The sequence below is a fragment of the Watersipora subatra genome, chromosome 3, assembly GCF_963576615.1.
Source record: "Watersipora subatra chromosome 3, tzWatSuba1.1, whole genome shotgun sequence".
In the NCBI taxonomy this organism is placed as follows: Eukaryota; Metazoa; Bryozoa; class Gymnolaemata; order Cheilostomatida; family Watersiporidae; genus Watersipora; species Watersipora subatra.
The window spans coordinates 13,037,291-13,063,166 of NC_088710.1; the positions used below are offsets into that span (position 1 = coordinate 13,037,291).

The 25,876-nt window shown below is 34.5% G+C and overlaps 2 protein-coding genes across 4 annotated transcripts; both read right to left on the reverse strand.

Annotated features, from left to right (window-relative positions):
• Positions 1-82: 82 nt before the first annotated feature.
• On the reverse strand, positions 83-13,701 carry LOC137390361 (uncharacterized). Its single transcript, XM_068076694.1, has 10 exons — positions 13,658-13,701; positions 12,031-12,149; positions 9,354-9,410; positions 7,969-8,095; positions 7,781-7,870; positions 5,842-6,044; positions 4,534-5,190; positions 3,216-3,383; positions 1,812-1,967; positions 83-207 (listed from the first exon to the last, which is right to left on the reverse strand). The coding sequence occupies exons 1-10, from the start codon at positions 13,699-13,701 to the stop codon at positions 83-85; spliced, it is 1,746 nt and encodes a 581-aa protein (XP_067932795.1).
• A 4,757-nt stretch (positions 13,702-18,458) lies between these two features.
• Positions 18,459-22,634, reverse strand: LOC137391869 (uncharacterized). 3 transcript variants are annotated; one of them, XM_068078417.1, is made up of 5 exons: positions 22,516-22,634; positions 20,844-20,970; positions 19,969-20,071; positions 19,049-19,199; positions 18,459-18,652 (listed from the first exon to the last, which is right to left on the reverse strand). In XM_068078417.1, exons 2-5 carry the CDS (start codon positions 20,902-20,904, stop codon positions 18,569-18,571), a joined length of 399 nt encoding a protein of 132 aa, XP_067934518.1. In that variant the 5' UTR covers positions 20,905-20,970; positions 22,516-22,634; the 3' UTR covers positions 18,459-18,568. The 3 variants fall into 3 exon arrangements, with proteins under 3 accessions (XP_067934518.1, XP_067934517.1, XP_067934516.1); XM_068078416.1 differs by having other exon boundaries at positions 20,844-20,976; positions 22,516-22,622; XM_068078415.1 differs by having other exon boundaries at positions 20,844-20,999; positions 22,516-22,610.
• Positions 22,635-25,876: the final 3,242 nt, after the last annotated feature.

The following is a 25,876-nucleotide window of genomic DNA, read 5'->3' on the forward strand; positions in this document are numbered from 1 at the left end:
GCTGTGGAACAAATAAATGAATCACATAAAACAATAAGATAACAATAGTTTTCAACTAGTCATGTGTTTTCGAGACTAAATTTTAAAATAGAGGTGGAAAAGTAGAGTGTGTATCTCCTCTTGATGAAGCAGCTTTTCCAAACAACCTCTCCATTACATTACAGTCATCGGTCTCTTCTTCTCCCCCTCCAAATCCAAAGATGTCACCTGTTTGTAGTGTAAAGATATGCTACAGCGATAAAACCTCTGGTTAATATCTGGTAAATTATTTACGATAAAAACTAAAGCCAATAAAAATTATTGCAAGACTGCAATTTTACAAAAAAATGATTAGTTTGCAAAGCTTTGTATGGCTTTGTTTAAATTTCACATGCTCCAAATGGTTCAAAAATGGAAAGTCGATCCAAACACTAATCCAAATATTTTATGTTGCTTGGTTAATTATTTCTTTCATAACAAAATACATATACTCGTATATGTCATTATTTATTTGTTGGTCTTTAGGAAATAAACATGCATTAACTTAAATTAACAATGCTAGTAAATATAAGTATTATGGTATGTTTCTTGCATGTGATAAGTTGTAACAATTTTCATCACTGCATTTGAGACGCGTGATATATTTTATTTACTAAAACAAAAAAATTGTGCACTGAATTTATGAGCTACAGTAGACGCTCCTATAGCATATATCTCCAATAAAATAAATTCCAGATAATGCATATTCATGTGAAGTTTTTGCTTCCTAATATGTAAAAAGTTTCACATAACGTAAAGTGTTAAGTCGAGCAAGTTCTCAAAATTGATTTGAACATCAATTTATCTCAGCACACTTGCGAAAGATAAAACGATGTGCGAGTAGTATTATATTTATTATCTATATAACTTTCGCAACAGTCTCGCTCATCGTGATAGATCGTCAGATGTGTCGACAAAACAGAAAACAGGATAGCTGCGCAAATGTTCATAAATACAAAGGCGATCGATTGGTGCAAGTGTTACAGCGTCGGTCCACCAATCCGAATGTCACGAGTTGTAGTATTGTCGAAAGTTCTCTTTAATCCTAACCTTGATCCCTAGATACAGATATACAACGAACATGTAGTATCACTTTTTGTTAAATATTTTGTTTAGCTTTCTTGTAGACGTATAAAATATTTGTCATTAGTTTTACTCTGCAGAGTAGACTTTGCCGTTAAGAAGAAATAAGCAAATCATTGTAAATGAACGTCGAAGGTGTGCGATCTCCGTCAACTTATTGTAAAACTGCCTCAATCATGGTCTATAAAACCAGTGAGATTGAAGATAAAAAGGAGAAAAGTTGTTGATGCAAACTAATATTGCAGCAGCTACGGTACAGCTCACAAATTAAAAAAGTTATGTGAAGTTTTTCCTTTTTGTATGCTGAAAGGAGTGAGTTTGGAAAAATCTTGGAACGGATTACGCAATTTACATGCAATTTACATGCAATTTACTGTTCTTATAACGTAAAATCCCTATAACGTAAACGTTCCTGGAACAAATTATTTATGTTGTAGGAGTGCCTACTGCACATTGCTCAGGTAATCATGTGTAATCTAAGATACTGTTACCAAAAACAATGGTAATTTGAAGAAACAATTTGAAGAAAGCATACAATTTTTCAGATTTATGTAAAAGGAAATTGGTTGATACCAATTTAAAACCTTAACATCTATTAATCTTAATACCAGTAGTGGAATGACGCCATGATTGAAGTTCCTTTAGTCTAATATCCAAAACAATCAGTTAAGCTCATACTCTTGTAAGTATGCAAACTTTTAAGCGTTTACCAAAAGCTTTGTTGCCGTCAGCAGATCTATCTCCGTTATCACTAGCGTTTTCAAAGAAACTGAAACCATCATTTTCTTGAGATGCATTCTTGTCTGTTTCATTTTGATTGGTCCCAAAAAGCATCTCAAATGGATTACCTTCTCCAGATTCAGACTCTGCAATGCAATTAGCTAGTTGGCGACAAATGCAGCAAACCTCTTAAATACATAAATCTTTATGGTCTAAAATCTGGTTCAAATAACGCTCATGCTAAATAAGTTCTGAGGAGGGATGGACTCAGTAGTATATCTGAGCAAGAGCAACGAAGCTTTCTTCATCTCGTCTGCAAGTGGCACGCTATTTAAAAATAGAGGTGTGGCCTAAAAATTAAAAATGATACTTTGAGTTGCCAAGGTAAAGGATATATGGTCTTTTGACAGCAATCAGCTGATAACTTGGTTAACTTACTAACAATGTTACATTTATGAGGTATATTACATCATGAATACTTGTTTTTAAAGAAATTTTTTGTATATCATCAGATGGGGTGATAAAAGTGAGCATCTAGCCTACTAAAAGGTTATAGTCTCATGATTTTTAAACATAGTCACATTTGCAACTGTAGATACAAAAATTCTGAGTTGATTTTCCCGTTAGCTTCTTAAAACGATCAAAACTTTATTTGGGAAGGTATGTAAATACATGTTTGTATTTACATACCGGTAAATCTGCATTGAAACCGTTAAGCCACATTGAGAGCAACTCAATACGCTGATTTGATTAAGAGTCAGAGTTTGCAGATAGAAATTAAACAAGGTACCCATAAGTAGGACTGAATATAAAGCAAAATTTTAGCTAAAACGTAAACAAATGATGTAATACAAAGCTGACTATTTTGCTTAAATACCATTGTATGATAATTATGATTGCCATTTCAATCAAATTGATGTACTAAAATTTTATAGGACAACTACAAAATGTAGCAATGACAGTAAAATTGAAAGTCAAGTGAATCAATTATGTTTATAGAGTTATTCAGAGTATTAATAAAAATGCTGTATTTTATTCTATAAAAATCACTGCATTTTGATATAATGCTTACAACCACTAGACCTATGAAAATTTTGGTTACTTTCTTTTACAAAGTGTGCCGATACTTACAATTAATTTCATTTTCAACACCTTTGCTGTATATTTAATATATATTACAGCATAAATGTTTTCGAGTTATTTTTTAGTTTAGCAGAAATAGGATTTAGTGCAACACAAACTATCAATATGCATTATTATCACATATGAGTCACACTAACACTAATTCGGCAAAGTACAAAATGAGCATAAAAACAATTTTTTGAACTTGAATTTCCATAATTATGCATATTCGTACAGGTACCAGAGAACTACCATTTACAGAAAATACATACTAAAAGTGGCTGAATGATCAGCACTCTCATCTAGCTGGGAGTTGTCTATACATCCGCGTGTCTCTATACCGTCTTCAATTGTATCACTGGCATCAAAAAACTTATCTTCTCTAGGCTCTTCCTGTACTGCAGGAGATAGTAGTTGGCCCTGTTGTTGCTGCTCTGTCGCTGTGCAAGAAACGAAATAATCAGATCAGTGGCAAACATGCACGAGATTCTGAAAAAGGTTGTCCTTAGCTGATCTGATTAACTTTAGGGACATAATTCAAAGAGGTTTGTAGGAGTACATGTACCTAAGTTGGTCACGATTCAAAAATTTAGAGGCCATTTATTCTAGCATAAGATTGGCCTTAAATTCTCGCTTACTAGCCTTCAACGGTGTTGCTGTGATGACCTAGATATTAGTAACCTTATGTGCAAAGTTTCTTTTGCTAAAAAACCTGCTCAAGTGTCAATAAAACTAACCATCAAAGGAGTTCATGAAATGTATTTCGTTTTAGATTGGTAATGTATAGAATATAGGCTATGTTCATCAAACTTTAAAAATGGACAAACAGATACATTGCAATCTAATAACTACACAAATAGAGCATGATCACTAAAACCATCCTATACAAATAGAGTTCATAAATTTTTTAAGGTTTTGCTAAAATATTGATTTCAGCTCGGAACAATGCAAAATTCAAGCAGTGCTTGTTCGGATATGTGGTATCAAATTCTCATTGCTGATGGCATGAGTTTTAAGATACCAAAACAAGATTGAGCTCTAGTTATTTGGCTAACTAGATGTACACAATATAATAGCTATATCAAAGAAAATAATACATTGGTGTATATACTTTTTTAAATATCTCGGGTAATTGTTATTTAACCAATTGCTAAGAAGTACATTTTTGGACTACAACTGCTGAATTGTTGCAAAAAATATAAATGGTTGCTTGATTCATTGGTTGAAAGGATATAATTGCTTCAATTACTGGAAAACCAAAACACCGGAAAATGAAACATGTACTAGAATTCAAGTCATGTGATTATTTGATGGCAAATCTTCCAAGCACAATTGTCTAGTAGTAAATTCAGATGAAGTAAAGTTATGTCTAAATACTGTAGGTATGCACGAATAAATATTATTTCACTCAATATCTTCAAATACCTTTCTTCAATGACAAGTTAATAAAACTTTTGCTGTTTGCATTTCTATTCACACGCTAACATAATCTAATAGTATCAGTACTTCACCAACTTTGTTTAAGTTAAAATCAATTGTACCAAACACCATTGCACTGCCACTCTACACTGACTATGAAACATCCGTTACCTTTCGTCGTTTCCATCGGCTGACTTTCACTCTCACCATCTTTATTCTCTATTTTACTGCTCACAGCTGCAAACGAACTCGAGGATTGTAGAGGCTTTGGATAGGAAGTTGATGGTATAATATAGTTTTGTGTGGTTATTGCACTGTTAGTTTTGGCAGTTGTATGTACTACAGGTGATAACACTGGATGGGCATAAAGAGGTTCCACATAAATAGGTGACTGGATCCGCATTTGCTGGACAGATACAGATGGTACAGAAAATGATGTCGACACAGAATATACAGGTGCAGATGAATTGGTAAATACAGAGGCACCTTGGCTTATTGGCACATCTATACTGGACGGTCCTCGACCATGGCTAGGCAAGGTTGGCACAACAAATTCACAATTGTTTGTCCTCTCAACATTTGCTGTCATTATTCTTGGAGAAATTGATTTCTCAGAAGCGCTAGTGACAACTTGTCCTGCAGAGGAATTGGTTATCTTGCAATGAGATGGAAGTGAGCCATCTTCTATCTTTCCAGCTGCTTTATCATTCATAGACCATTCATCAACATCCATTTCAGAACATGTCTTATCGCCTGCTGCTGTCTTTAGCTCGCCTTCATCTTGTATTTCTTTTGTGAGCTCTGGAATGTCAGATTCTGCTTCTTCACCTAAAACACAGAATAACTTTCCTAATAAAGTTTATCACATTCTCCAATGTTTTATTCTCCAACTCTGCACATTAGTACAATTCAATAACAATTGTTGGCTGCAAAAATTTACAGAGTATTCAAAGCATTGACTAACATAATTTTACCAAATCAAAGATGAAATTATTTATTTTGCATTATTTGATCTATGGAAGCACTACAGTACCAACTATTTGTCAGTCCTGCCGGCAATTGTATTTGTGTTAACAAGCTGCTAAAGTAGTGTTATGAACACTCTTTATTTAAGCAAACTGCGAAAAAATGACCAGAATGCCTACTCAATATTTCAGTGACATATTAATCTGCTGGATCAGGTATGGAGCCTGATTTAGTAGTCAGACTACTAGCTTGATTTACTAGTCAGGCATTAGGCAGTGATTGGATTGAAATCCAAGGTTGCGACCAAATCACTCCATACCATATTAGGTAACTGCAGTGAAAATGTACGATCACATGTATGCCACTTTTCATAGCTTTTTATGGCATTTCAAGTGCAATATCTGTACTAAAAGGCAGGTAAAATAATTCAATAATCACCAACACAATTTGAAGGACTAATGCTGCTGGTGTCAGAAGTGATTATATTTTTGCAGAGAGTTATGTGATCCTCACAAAAACTGCTGTTGTTACTGGAGGATGCAAGGGTGTCATCAGATGTACTGCTGGTGAAATCTGATGACGAGTTTTCAGGTGAAAGAGGCATTGTACCACGTCTCAGACACTTGATTTCATTCACAACTGCCATAGAAGAATACTGTTTTGAATGTTCCTGAAGAGTCACCTCCCCTTTCTTTCTCAGATTCTCCAAAGACTGTCTACAATTATAAGCAAATTTAGCTGCATTTTAAGACTATTGTGTAATAGCCTGCATGAATGTTTATTGATCTTTATACGAAGCAATATAAATAAAGTACTGAAATTCATAGGCAGGTATTGATTTTGAACAGCTATCCGTTAGTGAGTTAAGTTAGAGTATGGGTGGTTCTTAGAATGAGATAATTTATTAAGTGGAATCTAAATGCAGAGTTTATTCAAATGATTAAAAAGATAATAGAGGCGAAAAAATACAATAGTCAACTATATATATAATCAATGTGAGTAAAAAATATACACACATATGTTTAGCCCATATGACACTCCACATCGGCCATAGAATATTTACCTATATATGTTGATGACCAGAAGATTCAACATAGGTAAATACAATCCATAATTGCAGTAGATCTCTGGGTGGATATGGTTTTTTTACAATTTCTATATAATTTGGTTAAAATTTTGGCAAATTCTTTTGACATTTTCTGGTACATGTGATTGTGATAAAAATTTGAGCAGTTTTAAAATAGTCTGGCATAAATTTGACTAAAGCTTCCAAAACTTCAGACAAGTTAAATAGAAACTTACGTAAAGTTCTAGCTTGTGCTCCAATTTAAACGTGAAAAGCTGCTAATGCAAATCATCTAAAAACTGTACCGAATAAAATCCAAAGAAAATTCAGCTGTGTGTGAAATTTTACATCTGCATGATAGATGTAAAATTTATCTAGCATCAGTCTTTCTATTGATACTAGATACGCACCAGTTGAATTATGACATCATAATTCATTTCTTATATACTCTCAGTAATTCATTTTTTGTTGTTCAGGGTTTGTTAAAATTCCTCATCTCTGGATGCACCAGGTGACACTCCAACCGGTTTATTCGCTATTTTAGCTATGAAGTTGTTGATATAAAAGCGCAATGTACAAAAATAATATAACCAACAATTATAGCCTACCAATTTTATAGCAACAGAACTATCTAACTAATAATTTGAGCCAATGTTGTCATGCTCCATACAAATGATGTTCATAATGCCAAAATGCCGATTGTGTTGGTGGAATTTTGCCAGTAGTCTTCCGATAACCTTTAAATGACCTCATGCGAGGTTTGGTCTTTAGAGTGATATCTTTTCATCTTCTTTTGACATTGACCAATCTATGAAGCGTGCTTTAGCTGGCTCAGTACAGTAGCTTCTATCTCTCCAAGTTCATTGTCATGATGAGTTTTAGCTCTTTGACTCTATTGCATACACAATTTATCCAGATTGAAAAACTGAAGATCCAGACTTCTCTTCCTGTGCCATTTATCATCACAACTTGTAAGGATAAACATTGCTATCAAATCTTTACCTGAGTTCAATATCCAATTCGACTGCCAGTTTTGCGGGTATGGGTTGCTCTTAGCTAAGCATACACCTGGGATACCTTGAGTAAAATAGGCTAGCCACTACTTATTGCAGAATAACAAAACCCACTACTAACGCTGATCAACCCCAGTCTTTCTACGAGGATTCACCGTATCATTACTCTTATCAGATCCAAAGAAAAAATGGTAAGAAGATAGTCAATGCCCAACCCAAGTCTTTACAGAATCATCTATTCTTAATCGAACTAGATGATTTCTTGTGATATTCGCTTCTGGAAGTACATGGAGCTTAGTATGTATGACCTTTTGTACCGACTACTCAATCCTTTAATACAGCAAACAAGTGAGAAAAGATACTAAAGCATTACTTTCTCTGTTGCATTCCCATATTTTTTATGATCAACTGTCTTTTGAGAGAGCTTTCATGTTCTTCGAGTAGCATCAAATGCTGTCGTAACCTGCAAATATAATTCAAGTATTTCAAATAATGAGCCAAAAACTAAATTTTTGTAGAACTCCATACCAGAATTTAATTCACAACATGTCAAGCCATTACCTCTCAATGTTAGCTTGTCGCAACAAATTTGTTCGTTTATGTTGGTCATTTCGCTCAGATGTGATTTTGGTACGATCTGTCATAAGTTTTATCTGCTCTTCCTTTTTCGCAATGTCCTTCTCAAGTTCTTAAAATAACATTGAAAACCAAGCAATACAATACCCGGTAAATTTTGCTGGTAGCTTTTCACTGAGGCAATAAATATTAGTCTGGTTATTAAGATTACACAGTTGTTTAGAACATGATCAAAATTTGGTCCAGTGGTTGAAAGCACTTGACCTGTGAACAACAGGCAGGTTTCAATTCCAGAAAAGGCCCCTGGCCATGAACAGAAAAGTATCCAACCTAAATTTACTTTCTCTAGCAAATCAACTCATGCAGATCAGTCTTTTGAGTGAGAAAAATTACTAATAAGTATTACAATATGTAACTGAAATTTCTGTGCAAAAATTAATTGTATAAAATAGTGGAGACTAAGCGCTTATGTTTTATATATTACTGTTATATTAAATTTTCATCTTTTGTCCAGTATGTACAACTATTTTCTGATAGTTTGCACAACTATCTTCTGATAGTTGTGCAAATGCCAGTGCTAAGTAATGACTTACACATGACCATTTAGTGCAACAGTGACAAAAGAAAACAGATTTTTTAGAAGCTAACCAACACTTGGAAATGAATGGAGTCTTCAAAAAATATTTTTGTAAACAAATTATAGCAAGAAAATCAATACTCTTGTCCTCATAGAAATTTCAAATGATGAAAGTACAAAAATAACCATTTTGACATTCGCATAAAAAACGCATAAGAACATATCAGAACACATAGCACTGCATAATTCATTACAAAGCTAAAATACAATGATAAATACTTCAAGTAAATACATATAGCCTATGCATTATATAAAAACATTGTGTAAATGTAAAATTCTAATTGATATGTAAAAACTAAGTTAATAAAGTAATAGTAAGTGAAATTAAATCCGTTGTCATTTCCTTTCTTTACCTTGGAGACACCTGAACAGACAAGTAGGCTTGAGGTTGTGTAAGTTTGATAATAGAGTGAGTGATAGTAATACACACCATAACTTACTCTAGCTTGCACTAGATATAGTTTAAACTATCATAGTTTATACATTTTCTAAGGATTTTAATGTTTTCTTTTGAATTTAACCATCTTCTTTACTTTTACTTCTAAAGTGTAATGCTTTGATGAATTTAAAATGATTATGTTAAAAATTACTTTATATGTTGGTTGACACAAAAATCTGCAGCAATTTTACATCAGATGTTGAAAAAGTCATATGCAGAGGTGAATGTAACTCAAGGTTTGACCATGAAATTCTATTTAAAAAAAGAGCATTGTCTTAGGAAAAGTTAACATACCATTGGCTTGGAGTCTTTTCCTGGCTATTAGGCTTTTCTTGATGTTGTTCTCTCTTACTGAAAACAAACATAAGTTTAGAAACAAAAAAAATTGAAGGACATGACTTTGATGTGCATACCTGGAAGAGGTAGAAATGTTGAGCCTCTATTGTAATGCTCTCTAGTTATCAATAAAACAAGGATACAGGACTTACACAGTCAACAGCAGTTTTAATGTAAGTATTCCAATTTCATTTATTTTTTAAAACCAAGAAACTTCACTTCAAAAAGGCAAAACCAACAATAATAATTTAAAAGCGGAAAGACCGAAAATAATTGTAGTAGATGTTGCAACATGGGTCAGCATGTATGCTGGTGGTACATGTATGTGGGCTGAAAAACTAAGCAGAGAGAACAAAAAAGATGCTACCCAAATCTTACATTACTTAAGACAGAAATTAAACGCCAATAAGCAGCTGCCTAAATCAGGACTGCTCCTACAGTTTCGACACAGAAATAGTACTTGATAGGTAGCCAACCAGTCATAATGATCGGCAAACGCAATACTAAAATTTTGCTCAATCAAAATGTTATGGAAACTTTCTTCAATGAGGGCTTGACTCCAAACTTGACGCTCTTGAGAGTGTTAAAGAGTTTTGAGAACTTAACAGGAAATTCCCTAGTATTAGTCTCAACATTTTTTCTATTACTGCAGCTAGAGTTAATAACAGCTGTACTTCAATGCTTGCACTTAAGAGTAGCAATCATGATAGTTCATCCAAGCTGCAGTCGTGGGACACAAAACTGAAAATCAAGTTGCATAAGACAGTTTGGGTTGTTAGCAAAGCTTTGTGTAAATCAGTAGTGATTCAAATACTTGGATCCTCAAATATTTGAAACAAATTTCCTTTGATATGATTTGGTCATACTCAAAAGTGGTTCAGGATTTGATTTAAAAAAAGTAGTTTAGATTTAATAAAACCAAAAACCCAAAGGACATTTTCCCAAGCAATATTTTGTAAGATAATTGATCAGTCATAAAATTGAAGTAAATGTCTATGATATTCCAAAAAGCTTAGCCCTTGTAACATAAACATCGAGAGCAGCTTGGGTGATATGATGCTGGTACATGTATTTAAAACCCTAGCCTAGTGTTAGTTACAGTGCGCTGTCAATAATATTCTCAAGCCTCAGACGCTTTGTGATAAAAATTGATCATAACGGTAATGAAACAAAAAATAAAGATATGGTACGGTCTGCCAATTTAGCCGTAGGATATCCTTACCTTGGGTTAATTCGAACATTTCTGTAATTCATGTGACAACCTTTTGATTAATTTCCGATTAAAATTTGCGATTGCTACTTGAATTGATAATAGCATTTGAACTTGTCAGATTATATGTACTGTGTCATCATAATTGTAATAATGACCGGTAATTTATTATTATTGATTTATTATAATAATTTTTGAGTTTACCGGTATATATGATATATGTCCTCACATTTGCAAAATAAATTAAGACAAATACTAGCTAAGTTTGCTCTCGGGGTATTATCTAATGCTACAAAATCTGCTCCAATAAAAAAGGTTTGTAATAAAAGTGGATTCATAATGCATCTATCAGAAAGTTTTCTATCTGGATTAATTTTTTCAAAATTGTTGTTTCAGAATTATAATGACAACAAATGAGTAAGTGAGTAATTAAATAAGAGTTTAAAATATTTTCTCCATGGCACTATCAATAAGTTTTGTTCTATATTTTATGTTCTGCCTACTGCTGTTTTCACATCAAAATATATCCAATATACTCAACACATCCGGGGATAAAAAGGAAAAAATACTTTATTGATCATCTGCTTTTTACTATTACAGCAAATCCTCAATTTTCGTGGGTAATCAGGACTGGCATCCCCCCAAGAAGTAAAAATCCATGAAATAGAAACTAATACACTTACATCTAATAAAGTGACCTTTTCATTAATCGTAGGCCCAAGCGTGTTCCTCATTTATTTAGGATCATTAGACAATTTTGGGAGTAAAGGGCATTTAAGATACATGATGAAGGGTGTTGCAAGGGCTTTGAATTTTAACAGTTTGCAAAATGTAGCAGGAACACAGTGAATCGTGATGATTGCTATCACAATGATGCTCACGGAGGGATCTCACTGGGCCAGAGTATGAGAGAGATTTATAAATTTTAGGTATTTTTAGTTATTTTCTTTAATTTGTCATGAATGGTTTATACTCTTCAAAGTATTGAAGCCGTGAAAGAGGGCAGCGCAAAATAGCTCATTAAGCTATCTATACATAGTGTACAACTAATTATTTCCTGGTTGTGCAGTCAAGAGAGCCTTTTTGAACATAAGCACAATAATATGCATAGTACAGCAAAGTGAACTAAGGTGCATAGTAAATCTAATGGGAATTTCACACACAATCTTATGCATGTAAGAATCTTAGACAATTGTTTTCTACTATGTATTTCAAGGTAGCATTTTTGGCACCCAGTGAACAAATCTTATCAAACACGAAGGAATGTTGACGCCTCAGGCAACAAGTGCACAATATTGAGATTATTAAATAAAAACTTTAAAGCGCAATTGTCATTCTCCATTTGTCTTCTTTTTATTTTCTATCAGTGAGAGGTTTTTTTATTTCGATATTGATAATTAAATGCTTGTTTAAATAAATACTCACCAATGTTCTGAATAAGTATCTCGAATCCAGAAAATATTGCAGTCTCATTGATACTACCTGTATCGTTAACTGCCGATTGGACGTCATTCATCTTTGAAAGCTCTATAGAGTTTAACTTGCTACAAAATATACTAATATTCACTACATGTGAAGATATGACGAAGCAGAATTTTTGTTGGTATTATAATAGACAGTTCTCGTTCCGTTATCTAAATAATTCGTATAACGGTTTGTTTTTATACTGCTCATCATTCAAATCAATTTTAAATTTATAAAATTAGGTAGTGGAGTGCTTCAACGTGATAATTACTAACGCCATTAATCTAAATACAGTCGAAAAAAAATTGTTTTGGATTTTTAAGAACCAATTTGGTGGAATTGTTTATAATTGATAAAAAATACATATGTATGTTAATAAAAGTATTACAAATAGATAAAGACAATTCAGCCGAGCGTTCTACACCTAAGAAACAATCTAAAAACCTGTCGTCTGCACATAGACGTTGTTAGTGACAACTCTTGATGTCGGAAGGGCGAAAGGTTTTGTGGAATCGCCGTAACTTCAAGGTGTCGTAAGGCTTATTAGTAAAATGCATGTAATATACCGCAATGAAGTACTTGGAGCAACTCTCTGCAAAATAATCTGAGGTCGTAAGAAATGCGGCATAATTGATACGTCTATGAAAATATATCACAATTTGAGAGTTTAGACGGTAAATTTTCTAAATTTTAATCGATTTTGTGCTTAGGTAAGCGCAGTGTCATATAGGGACAGTGTCCCCAGAGCCATCGAGTGTAACACTTCACACATCACATCACATGTAACACTCGATGTAACATGTAACATGTAACACTCGATGTAACACATCGAGTGTTACACTCGATGGCTCTGAGTGTCCCTATACGACACTGGGTAAGCGCCGACCTGAGCTTAGATTCTGTACTCAAGCGCCGACTACACCCGTTATTTAAATACAGCCCGAACAGACAACTCTTTGTTTGAATTTAATTATCACGCTGCAACGAATGGCTTACGAAATATCAACGAAGATGTTACTAGTTACTACTTATCCTAAATAAGTAACATCAAACAGCTAAATTCAATGTTTTACGTAAAAATTAACAACTTTTGCAAAGTTCAGTAAAGTAAATCTAATACGATTTATGTATATGTACGTACATGTATACGCATGTACTACTTACTACATTTACTATGTTGGAGTTGTCCTCTTGCTATGGTAGTGCGATTGCTGACATCTGATGAAGAGTTCGTGCGTGCTTAGATAAAAAATTAAAAATTAAGTTTGCTATTGATTAAACCTAATTTTAGAGCTGCCTATTATTAAGAACTTTAAAGTTTTACACAAATAGTGACTGAAGGAGGACACTAAAGAAATTATTCTAATGTTAATGGTACATTAATAAGTGTTCAGTCAGGTAATCACTGACGGCTGACGTAAGTTTTACCTCAGCCTCTACCCATACCTGCCAACTCTCACGCATTGGGCGTGAGACTCACGCAATCACCCCAAAGAAAAAATGAAAATGCGTGAGATTTTTGCCCCTATTTCCACAATTTTATATATACTATCATTGATACATCAATTGCCCCAAAACCAAATCTCACGCATTGCCCCACTCTTGGGTTGGCAGGTCTGCCTCTACCTCCATTCTCGATTCATCCTTCTGAGCCAAATATACAATGTGAAACCTCAGTAAAAATGAATAATAATCACTAGTTACTTGGTAAGATCGGTCAGCTGAACAATGCAATCAGCAGATCTCATGTTATTGCCAGTTTGCTCAGTGAATGTGAGAGGAGATTGGGAGTCTTTGGGAGGTTTAAAACAGTAGTTGGACAGCAGCTAAAGATGCAATCTGAGCACACTATGTGAATATAACATGTGATGAAACAATGAAATAAGTTTAAGGCTTGAGCGCAGACTGTGAATTAAAGCATTGATGATTTTGTGTTTGATTTGAAAAGACTGTAGGATGTAGTTATGATAAGTGTGGAGCAGAATGTGAAAAAAAGCAGAAAAGGTGAATGACAACAAAGTGAGAGACAGAACTTACTGCCAAGAACTGTTGAACTGCATAGACAAGCTCAATGTATGACATTACAAGATGCTGATGAGATCTGCTGAGCACCTGAATCAGTAAAACACCAGTCAAGCTTGTTGCAGTTAAATAGCTCTAGCACAAGTGGAGTAAACAAAGTAAATTCTAAGGAGAAAGAGAGAAAAAGGGAAAGGGAGGGAGAGAGAGGGGGAGCGAAAGAAAAAGGGAGAGGGAGGGAGAGAGAGGGGGAGCGAGAGAAAAAGGGATAGGGAGGGAGAGAGAGGGGAGTGAGAGGAAAAGAGAGGGAGGGAGAGAGAGAGGGAGAGAGAGGGAGGGAGAGAGAGGGAGGGAGAGAGAGGAAGAGAAAGAGAGTAAAGGAGAGGGAGAGGGAAGGCGAGAGAGAGAGAGAAAAAAAGAGGGAGAGAGAGGGAGAGATGTTGAGAGGGATGATGAGAGGGATGTTAGGAGGAGAGGGCTATCAATTACATTCTAAAAGTGTTAGTAAGCTCATTGATTCAGGAGAGTAGGTGTTGCCTTTGATGGTGGTTGGTAAGAAAGCATAATTTTATGTTTTTATATATACAGATGTTTTCCTCTGTCTAATATAGAGCTAGTGCATTCCATAAAATAAGGTTAGGTGTTGAGCACTATGGATTTAAAAGCTCCATATAATCAGATACCTGTGATACTGGTGATTCTATAGATGTGACAGCATTAATTGCTGCTCAAGGTCTGTTCAGGTGGACTACGATTACATTCAGTCTGATTCCTGCACAAAGTTTCTGTAGCAAGCTCATGGAAAGAGTACTAGATGAGTATCACAAGGTTTGTCTGGTATTTGGATGGCATTTGGATTGGTAGTGGTGTAAAATCTCTGAATGCTAACCTCAAAGCAGTTGTTGAGCGGTTAGGTAAAGCCTGGTTTCCATATTGAATGCAAAACCCGGCGGTAATTTTGCGCAGCAAAACACTTGCGACGCTAGGCTCGGCAGCCAATGTTCTTATAAAGCTGTGTCGCTGGTGATCGCATAAAAATGACCGCTAGCCGTGCCACCTCGAAAGTGCTGACCTTCACCTGTACAGTGCATTTTGGAGAAGTTTGGACTGGGGTTCTTCGCCAAAGTTAAAACACGCTTAACTCTTGCGTTGACCGCTGGCAACTACCAGCGGTACTCGGTGCGTAGGTTCACCTTTCACCGCTGATAGCCCTGCGGTGCTGTCATCGGTGCTTGCGGAGTATCTGGGAACCAGGCTTAAGGTAGGTTTCATCCTACACGACTCTAAGTGTAGACACAGACAATCTAGTGTCAAGTTTGTTGTAAGTTGTATCAGTTGTGATGGTATTACACTTTTGTATAACAAAATAGCTGTTGGATGGAATAGTCGATGGAGTGTAAAACTAGAAGAGACTTGGGAAATTGTTTGAGGATGATCCAATATTGTGCTAGGTTTGTTTCAGGGCTGTCATAACAGGTGGTATAAGAGGAATGATTACAGCGTGTACCTCAAAAAGCAAGTTGCTTTTGTGAAATGATAAAACCATGGCAGATACTGCCAACTAAGCTTTGTTATTTAGTGATGGCAGTCTTGAGACTACTGATGCTAGTGATGTTTGGATTAATTGCGTATTTTAGCCAAGAACAAAAAATATGGGTCAGAGCGAATAGCGGTATTTTCTTCAAAATCCTTTCAGATACTGAGTTAAACTACAATATCTTTGATTTAAGGGCTTTGTCATGCATTTGGTCAGTTGAGGTGCTATATTTACCGCTGGGAAAACGGTTTTGGCTTAAGACTGATCACAACACGTTTCTATATATGATGCCGCATTGTCCAAACACCCTGAGCATCGAGTAGCCAGATAGCACTTTCGACTTAAAAGTACATGTATATAACTTGGACATAAAACATGACAAATGTGTTGATTATGTAATAGCACACTACGCTTAGGCTGCCTGTGAATTACAGGACACTTGCAAAAGATGATTCCGGAATAGCGGCTATGGTAAATTCTGGCACTGAATTACCAGGTCCGATGGGACGATTCAGTCAAATGTACTAGATTCTTTTTAGTACAAACTTAAAAATGAGTTTTTGTTCAGAGATGACAGTATTGTAGTCCTTGAATCTATGCAAAATCGAGTTATTGGTGTAGAGCGTGAGACTCATCAGGGTGCCACTAAATCTAAGAGATAAATTCGGTCACTCTACTGGTTTAAAAATATGTATGGATAATTTGATTGAAAATACTATTCATTTTTGTGGAATGTGTAAACTCAATGATGCATCATGTACCGTATTAATAGAGCTACTACTCTACACTCATTGAAATTACCACAACCGGCTTTGCTGGAAGTGCGGCATTGACTGTGTAGGCCCATTCGTGATTGTTACTCATGAGATGCCGATGGATTGCCGCAGTAAGTGGCTAAAGATAACTTTCATGGGTAGTATCACATCGAACAACATAATGTAATATAGGTAGTTTCTCGGTATGGATATCTAGGAAATTTGATGAGTGATAATGCTGGGAATTTCACATTGAGAGAGCTTGCTGAGTATTTGTCTTCGTGTGGAATCACACATTTGAAAAGTAATTCCCTCTTGCTAATGGTGTAGTTGCGGTGTAGTTGAGGTGTAGTTGAGGTGTAGTTGCGGTGTAGTTGAGGTGTAGTTGAGGTGTAGTTGAGGTGTAGTTGAGGTGTAGTTGAGGTGTAGTTGAGGTGTAGTTGCGGTGTAGTTGAGGTGTAGTTGAGGTGTAGTTGAGGTGTAGTTGAGGTGTAGTTGAGGTGTAGTTGAGGTGTAGTTGAGGTGTAGTTGAGGTGTGGTTGAGGTGTAGTTGAGGTGTAGTTGAGCATCCTTAAGGTGAACATACACAATTTTTGTTGATTTTATCAGAAAGTATCAGTATTTTTTTATCACTTGCAATTGTTTTTTATGTTTGAGGTGATCTGACTGCTAAAATGTTTCAAGATTAAAATAGAGAAAACTTCATGTAAAGCTTGGATCAACCGCTTAGGGCAAATGTTTGGATCAACCAAAAGCGTCATTATGATATTTATAGTTTCAAAGAGATCGATAGAATTAAAGACGCGCAAAGATGGAACTTGATTGCAATAGACAATGTTAAGTACAGCAACAGTAGCAACTAGTGATGTCATTTCACACGTCTTTTTGCTTTGCACGTTTTAACCGCTATCAAGTTTTGGAGATTTTAATCTTAAAACATTCTGGCAGTCAGAACATTTCAAACTTGAAAACAATCGCAAACAATAGAAAAATACAAAGACTTTCTGATAAAATCTGATAAAACTTTTGTGTACGTTCATCTTTAACAGGACATTGAAACAAATGATTTAAGACACTGTTCATGAAGGACTGGATTGAAATAAAAAGTATTAGGTTTTGTACAAGTCTATAGGTTCTCTCGCATTTCAACCATGGGTGTCGCTTCAGCCGCTTCATTTACAGTTAAAGAATTACGTTGGACAGGTTGATCCTCCCAGATGAAGGTTGTTCAAATCTAGATAACAGGGATAGATTTTTATCAGGATAGACAGAAGAGTATACAGATAGATTGACCTGCCGCAGACCTCGGTTAACAAATAGACAATTTAGTTGTAGTGAAAAAATTGTCTAGCTTGAAAGGACAATCTCAGTTTTCTCAACCGGAATTAACTCAACAACCAATCAGCTGTTGAGTCGGCTAAACAGCCATGCCTCGCATTGTTGATTCACCGGCTTGCCAAATTCACCATTGTCGTACACTGTCTGCCTATCTTCCATTTACTTAATTATTGGAGCTATTTTCATGTTATAATCATGTGACCATGAATATGGACTTTTTATAGCTTTTCGTCATCAAGAATTAACAGATAAATCAGATGATGATCAACCTTAATGCTGAAACAGATTATTAGTAATAACCTACTGCTTTCTACAGCTCTCAGGTTTGAGTTATGGAACCTTGGTTTATTTTAGTGTTATCTTTAAAAAAAAGCTTTTGCATAGAAAATTTATTTTTATTTGCTAAGTTTTCTTACCCAATAAATTTAAATAACTTGGGTCAGTCTAAATCTTTACTGTAATAAGAGCTGTGTTCGTCTCTCTGAAGCCAATGATAGGAACAAAGATCGCATCATGATCTCTCACACTATCATGATCTTCAAGCGTGCTAGCTGAAGCATTAATTGTGTTATTTTAACCAATCAGCATTAAAGATTGGCAAGTGCAATAAGTATGATGTGCACAATTATTCCATAGTATGGCCACCTGGAAGCGTACTGTAATGGATAGCGCGCTTGTCTGCAAAACTGGAGGTTTCAAGTTCAATTCCAGTGCGAAGCAGATTTTTCGTTCCTATAGCTTTATTGACAGATAACAAACAAACACTGAGATTTATGTAGACTGGTAATCATGAAAGAACCTTAATTCAGCACCAAAAATTTGAAAAAACTTCAAATATAGTTTGTAGAAGCTAAGCGGCACAGGTGTCTATTTCTGTCATTGGTGGTAAAGATCCTGATGGTGTGGAAAGCTGTCTCTCACTCGTCATAGCTTTCTACAATAGAATAGAGTCTACAGCCTTGCTTTATATAAAAGTAGGAATATAAACCATGCATTCTCTCTTGTGAAGTATGTTCAAATTCAAAAGTCTCATTATTGAGACCTTATGTTAGACAACAGATACACCAACAAATTTTCATGTCAGGTTAAAAAGCAAATTTGTTCACTACCAGTAATTAATATAATACTCAACAACAAAAACTGTTTTTATGTAGCAAACTCTTCAGTGATACTCCAAAAGAAGTATCGCAAACCCATGCAAATAGGTCAAACTTTTCTAAAAGAGCAGCTTTCCTTTGATAGACGGTGTATTACCTGACCATAGTTTGTTATCAGCGCTTAAAAACCGAAACAGGAACATTTTGTGGAATTAGTTTGACTGCTAACTTACTCGTGGCATTCTGCGGGCTCCAGTACTTGACTGATATAAGCACAGACAAACACACATTGTGAGGGAGAGGGCAAGCAGTGTGCCACTGGCTAAGAGGAGTATCATACCGGCAAACCACAATGGGTTGCTTTTTACTCTTTGCAAATGCTCTCTAAAATAAACATTATTTATATATGATATTATAATATATTTACAATATATTAATATTTATATATGATATTATTTAATTTTATATAATACATATTTAATATAGGCCTACTATTATAAATTCTGTGAGAACAGAAATATAATAAAAGTAATTAGAAGACAGCGCAGAATTTATGATTGCTTTAAACATTTATCCAGTTATACAGTTTTATAGTTTTTCTACTAGTAAACTGGACCGGAGTTTATTGAAAATTTAAAAACCTTTAGTAGTTATATTTGTAGTTGTTTACCCATCTCTTTGCAACATAATATAGGGTGTCGGAGAGTGTACTGGCTTAAAAATAATGCAGCATAATTTATCAAACACACTGATAGCAACTTTGTTTTGCTAACATCACACCTTAAAAATACATAATTACAAATATTGTACATGTATTCCGATTTAAAGTAGCAAAAAATGGGTTCATTGTTTTTTTAAGAAAAAGGTTGCAATACAAAACCATTCACAAATTCTTGATGGATATAGGCTAGCATGCACAGCAATATCGGTCTATCATCGTTTCAATACATGAGATCTGTTCAAGAACCTTAGGTTAATTGTGTAATCAGTATTTTTAGCCATGGAGAATCACCTAAGAAGCTTCTATAAGCAGGTGATACTCTACACTACTTTTAAGCTTACTGGATTGCAAGGTTAGATAATTGAGGGGACTTTCAGGATACCTACAGAATACTATTTCATATGTTAATATTTTATTAATGAAAGCAGATACCCATATTCTGGCAACTCTGCTGAGCTCCAACCAACCACAAGACAGACAAATCCTGCAGCTAGCATGGCAGCTCCAATGACACCGCATGCTGTGGCTCCTTTGCCTACAATTAGTGTGAAACGCATAAATTCCTTTGTATATGGTATATACATGTACTAGAACGAAGAACTGTGAAACAGGTTTGAAAATTAGGAGTTGTTACTACTTGACCAAAATGGTGGCAACATCTTTAGAAGTACTGAAAATATAATCTTTGCCAACAACATGGTCCTTACATGGAGTTGGAATTCAAGATATTATGCCATAAATAATATTTGTAATAAACAAAAGGTGTACCACAAATAATAATATTGTAATAATAAAAAACAAGTAATGATAATATTAATAAAAACAAAAAATGTGTAATACCATAAATAATATGAGCAATAAAAAAAACGTAAGTGCTTTATGAAACATGCTTGCTTACTCATAGATATATTTTTGTCACTTTTTCTACGGTTTGCAACAATGAATCACAGGCAGTATGCCTCAATGACAAAGCCTTATTCACGTTGGTCCCCATCCTCTCATGTAAAATATATGATATGGACCAAAAGGTTTAGCTGTGCAAGGCATTTACATCTATATCCTACATATTTCCCATTAAAATAGCAACTTATGTGAACTGGGATAAAGAAAACTATTGAACTGCAGAAGAAGCTGTTAGCAATACATGAAATGATGATGCTGTCATTGAGCGCATTAGAAATGCTTTCATAGACCTCTAACTCGGTTAAAAATTACTCACTTAATCTTTGTTGTAATGAATATTTGTTCAGCGGCATGATCTCACTTAATTTTCGAAACATTCACTAGTGGAATACCAGAAGACATACCAATCAAACCTGAGCTAGCCATCTCTCTGATGTCTTTGCATTGTTCATGAAGCCCAGACATGTTCCCATCTAACAGTTAGTCGAACATCATAGAAGACTCCTCGAGAGATGCTCTCGTAGAAAGGAACTGTTACTACACGAGTGTATTTCTGTTAACTGTGCAAGAAGCTTTCTTACATTATCCTCAGATAGCTAGTAGGTTAAACAGGCTATTATGAATATTTATGTAACCAATATGAGACTGAACTAGATGTGAGTTACAAGAAGTTATGCTCTCTTTTCCTATTTTACATGATGAAATGAGAGCAAGTCGTGGTGCTATAAAATCATATCGAAACTATAACAAAGTATCAATATAACTAGCATGAGGCCCGGAGATGCCCAAGATTTTTTGCATTGTCAAAAAGCTAGCCCCGAGGTGAAAGTTGAAGAGGCTGATTCCTAGAAACCAGATAAAGTTTTGATCCCAATTTAATATTTTAGACTGTTGACAGAAAGCTAAAGAGCATGTGCGTGTGACGTTAGGATGAAATAGACCAAAAAACGTATAGGAAACCCATAGTGCCAACACAGACTAACAGACAGACATAAACAATGACGAAATAGAGTTTATTAATATAATTAATTTATAACTATTAGAGCTTGAAGAAAAGCAGAAAGTGTGTACACCACGCTGCTAAATCTTTTAGCTACCATCTTTCTTTGCTTGCCTCTAAGTGCGTGATTTCTCATTAAATGGGAAATATAAATTTTCTATCCGAAAAGAGTAATTAGTTGTGGCTCACAAACAATTTGGACGCTAATCCAAAAATGGTTATAGTAGAAACTATGAAACCATAAATATGATGGCTCGGCGACTACTTTAGAAGTAATTAACGAAACGTGCAATAGTTTTTTTGGTCATTTATCACAGATGTTTCAATACCCCTTCTGTTCTTTTTATTACATTTTAAATTGGTGAATGGGTTTGGTTGAACACGCTTGAAATGAACATGAACACTTATTGGTTTACCGTGTTACCATGTAACGCAGGAAGCTAGCAAAAATAAATTTTCGAAGCAAGCAAACCAGTGATAACAAAGATAGCCTATAAAGCCTAATTAATTGTAGGTTTTTGTAACTTGCGCCACATTAGTTCCAGCTTTGTCGCTAAATGAAAGCAACCAACCATTGATCAAAACTTGTTGTAAACAACCTTACGCATTGATTCTTTTTTATCTCTTTTCTGCCAACTCAGTCTTAATAAATATTTAAATGTTGAATTCTAAATAAGAAGTTATGCATTCATACTAGTAGCGGTATAGTACACCTGTCAAGCATTGGCAATCCTTAAAGGATTTGTTGACGCAAGAAGCGTCCGCTGTCACCCACCGACAGACATTGAATTGTCACCGTAACTAGATCATGGCGATTGTCATGTCATATATTATTATGGTTATGTTATGAATCAATACAAAGACAGATTTTTTATTTAAGACTCTTTATGTTTGGTTCAGCATTTAAAGTCCCTAATTCTTTCTAGTTTTTATTAAAAAATATTCTTTTAATAGCTTTTTGCTCAAAGACAACAGAAGTAATTAGTTTCCTTCATATAATTTTTAGTAGTTTGTTTTGGTCATTTTTTAGGCTAATATTAAAATAGGTGTTATAAAACATGTGGCTATTGACTTACATGCAACTAGTGAAGAGAGATCTTCATAGACAAGGTAGTGTTTCTACTAGTACTAACAGCTAAATCAAGCTTTACGGAGTATCAATAGATCACCACAGGGAATTACTATGACACTGTGCATATTAGTAACTAGTTTTTGAATAAATGAGTTAATTACCTATGATTACAGCGATAAATTGGTTTCCACCTATAAAATTGGCCAATAAAAATCATCTTCTTGTAAACTTTTAGCAGTAAATACATTCACTTAGTGGCCGCCTTAATTTTTGCATTTTAAAAAGCAAACATTCTGTAAGTAGTAGCTAACAGATTATCTGCACTGTTGAGGTTTTTCAATTCCTCTCAAAGCATTTTAATAGCAGACAGCCTTTGAAAGATAATTCCAGCGACATTCTACGGAGGTTTAACTGGACCATCAAGCGTGACAGTCAAGTACCACTAATCATACACCCACACGAATATGAAGACTATAATAACATATATAGTGTATATAAGCTATATATCACCACATGTCTTACTAAAAGGCAAAATTACTCAATTATTCTTCTCAAATGGTAGACAGTGTGCAAGTTCTTAAAGTTCATGTTTAAATTTTCATTCTTCAAAGGTTTGAGGCTTTGCCGAGTGTTGAAATTTCTCAGGAGGTCCACTGTTTATGTGATCGCACAGCGCCGCTTCAAGTGACACAACACTATTTACAAACAGAATGGTAATTTTGGCTCAGTAGTAAAACAACAGCTTTTTGATGAGTATTAATAGTGTCTTAACCCGCTCTAGTACAGTCTTAGTAGACCGGGTTCTGTGGGAATGTAGGTTACAGAAAAGTGAGATAACGCGCAACGCTCATACAATCTTAACTAATTCATAAATTTCCTATGCAAATTATACGATTTTTTTTGATCAGGTATTCCAGCTTACCACACTTCCACTCCCAGGGTTGATACTTATCCCAAAAGGCCCATTAGGCTCATCCCAAAATCGGTTTTAGGGGGGTTTTCAGACCATGGGGCACTGTCAGTGAATTTGCTACTTTAGGGATGTTTCCACAGCCAAGCCAGTGAAAGGGCCCATGCCCATTATAGATGGATGTTATGACTGTGAACCCCAAACAAAATTTACTAAGTTTTGCTGAACAATTTCTTTCAATGATAGACCTGATTAGATGTTTCCCTAGATACATAGGGAATATACATATGCTATAGGCCTAGTGGAAATTATTTTATAGCTTCTGAATCATATTGGATGTTTACCTGGGCGCCTCCTAGGGAACTCCCAGTGTTTAGGGGGTGTATTTCAAATTGACCAACCAGGTGATTGGGGTTCCAATAACCAAGTCTGGGCCTAGCCAGGTAGGTGTTTCTTTCAGAGTACCAACTCTGGGCTTTTACCCATCATATCACGAAATCTTTGAACATTTCCTTATCCTAAAGGTGCTCATTTCTTTTGGCAACAAAAAGCATCATATTGTTTATGACTAAAAGTTGGGCATATTAAATTAAGTTGAACATATTATGATTAAGTTGGACATAAAGTTGGACACCTATTAAAAGTTGGATATATTTCCAAACTGTAGCAAAGTTTGTTTTCCATTTGTGAATTTATGGTTAATAATATGAAATGGGCATAGATATTTGAATTCCATTTGTGAATTTATGGTTGATAATATGAACTGGGCATGGATATTTGAGTTCCATTTGTGAGTTTATGGTTGATAATATGAAATGGGCATGGATATTTGAGTTCCATTTGTGAATTTAGGGTTAATAATATGAAATGGGCATGGATATTTGAGTTCCATTTGTGAATTTATGGTTAATAATATAAAATAAGCATGGATATTTGAATTCCATTTGTGAGTTTATGGTTGATAATATAAAATGGGCATGGATATTTGAATTCCATTCGTGAATTTATGGTTGATAATATGAAATGGGCATGGATATTTGAGGCATGTTTAAGGTTGCTAAATACCATTAACTGTTGGTTCTTTTGACTTTCTAGACTTTTCTAAGAGAAATAAAATATACCACCGGAAGATGTTCCGAGACTAAATTGTGGTTAAAATGTAGCTCACTAAAGAGTTAGTGACTTTTTTATTATCTAAAATTTTATGAAAAATGCTTACAAACGTTCAATTTAGGCAAAGTTTGGTAAGGTGGCTCTGATAGTCAATATCAGGCTGCATCACTTTGGTTGCACTCGGAATTTTCTCTAGTTTGTTTTCACAAGTCTGTGAGAGCAGAATGTACCATGCAGGAGATGCATATGCTACAACAGAGTAAATATTTCCTAGAGAAAATGTTTCGAGTCTATCAGCATTCAGACAAGCAGTCTTGAGTCATTTAGTATATGTGAGAGTCTGTTTTTGCTGTTTTGGACTGTTAACGTTCTACCCACAATTCATCCCTATTTTGACACGCAATTGAGCTCATAAAAACTTTGTATATATATATATATATACAGTATAATATATATATACAGTATATATACTGTATATATACAGTATATATATATATACTGTATATATATACAGCATATATATTTACAGTATAATATATATACAGTATATATACACTGTATATATACAGCATATATATATATACGTATACGTATATATACTGTATATATATACTGTATATATACTGTATATATACAGTATATATATACTGTATATATATACTGTATATATACTGTATATATATACTGTATATATACTGTATATATACTGTATAAATATATATATTCATATATAGTATGTACATGTATATATACAGTATAGTATATATACTGTATATATATAGTATATATATAGTATATATATACAGTATATATATATACTGTAGGTATACAGCATATACATATACATACTGCATATATACTGTATATATATACTGTATATATATACTGTATATATACTGTATAAATATATGTATATACAGTATATATACAGTATATATACAGTATATATATACAGTATATATATACAGTGTATATGTACAGTATATATATACAGTATATATACACAGTATATATAAACAGTATATATATGCAGTATATATATACTGTATATAAAACGTTGTATAGCATGTTGTATATGTTGATCAAAAATAAATTTTCTGTGCAAAAACTTGTTTTATTACCGGTGCAAGGCTGGGCACTCCGCTAGTCTTTTATATACACAAATTTATTTTAGATTGCTGCATTACGTAGTTGCTTTACGTTAGTAGGTCGGCACTTATACGAGATCAACTGAGCCAAGTCTATTTATGGGACAGGAATCCCACTGCACACTAAATAATGATCTGACGCTCAAAGAGCCTTCAATCCAAAGTTAATAATTCATGAAAAAATAGAAGTTTGA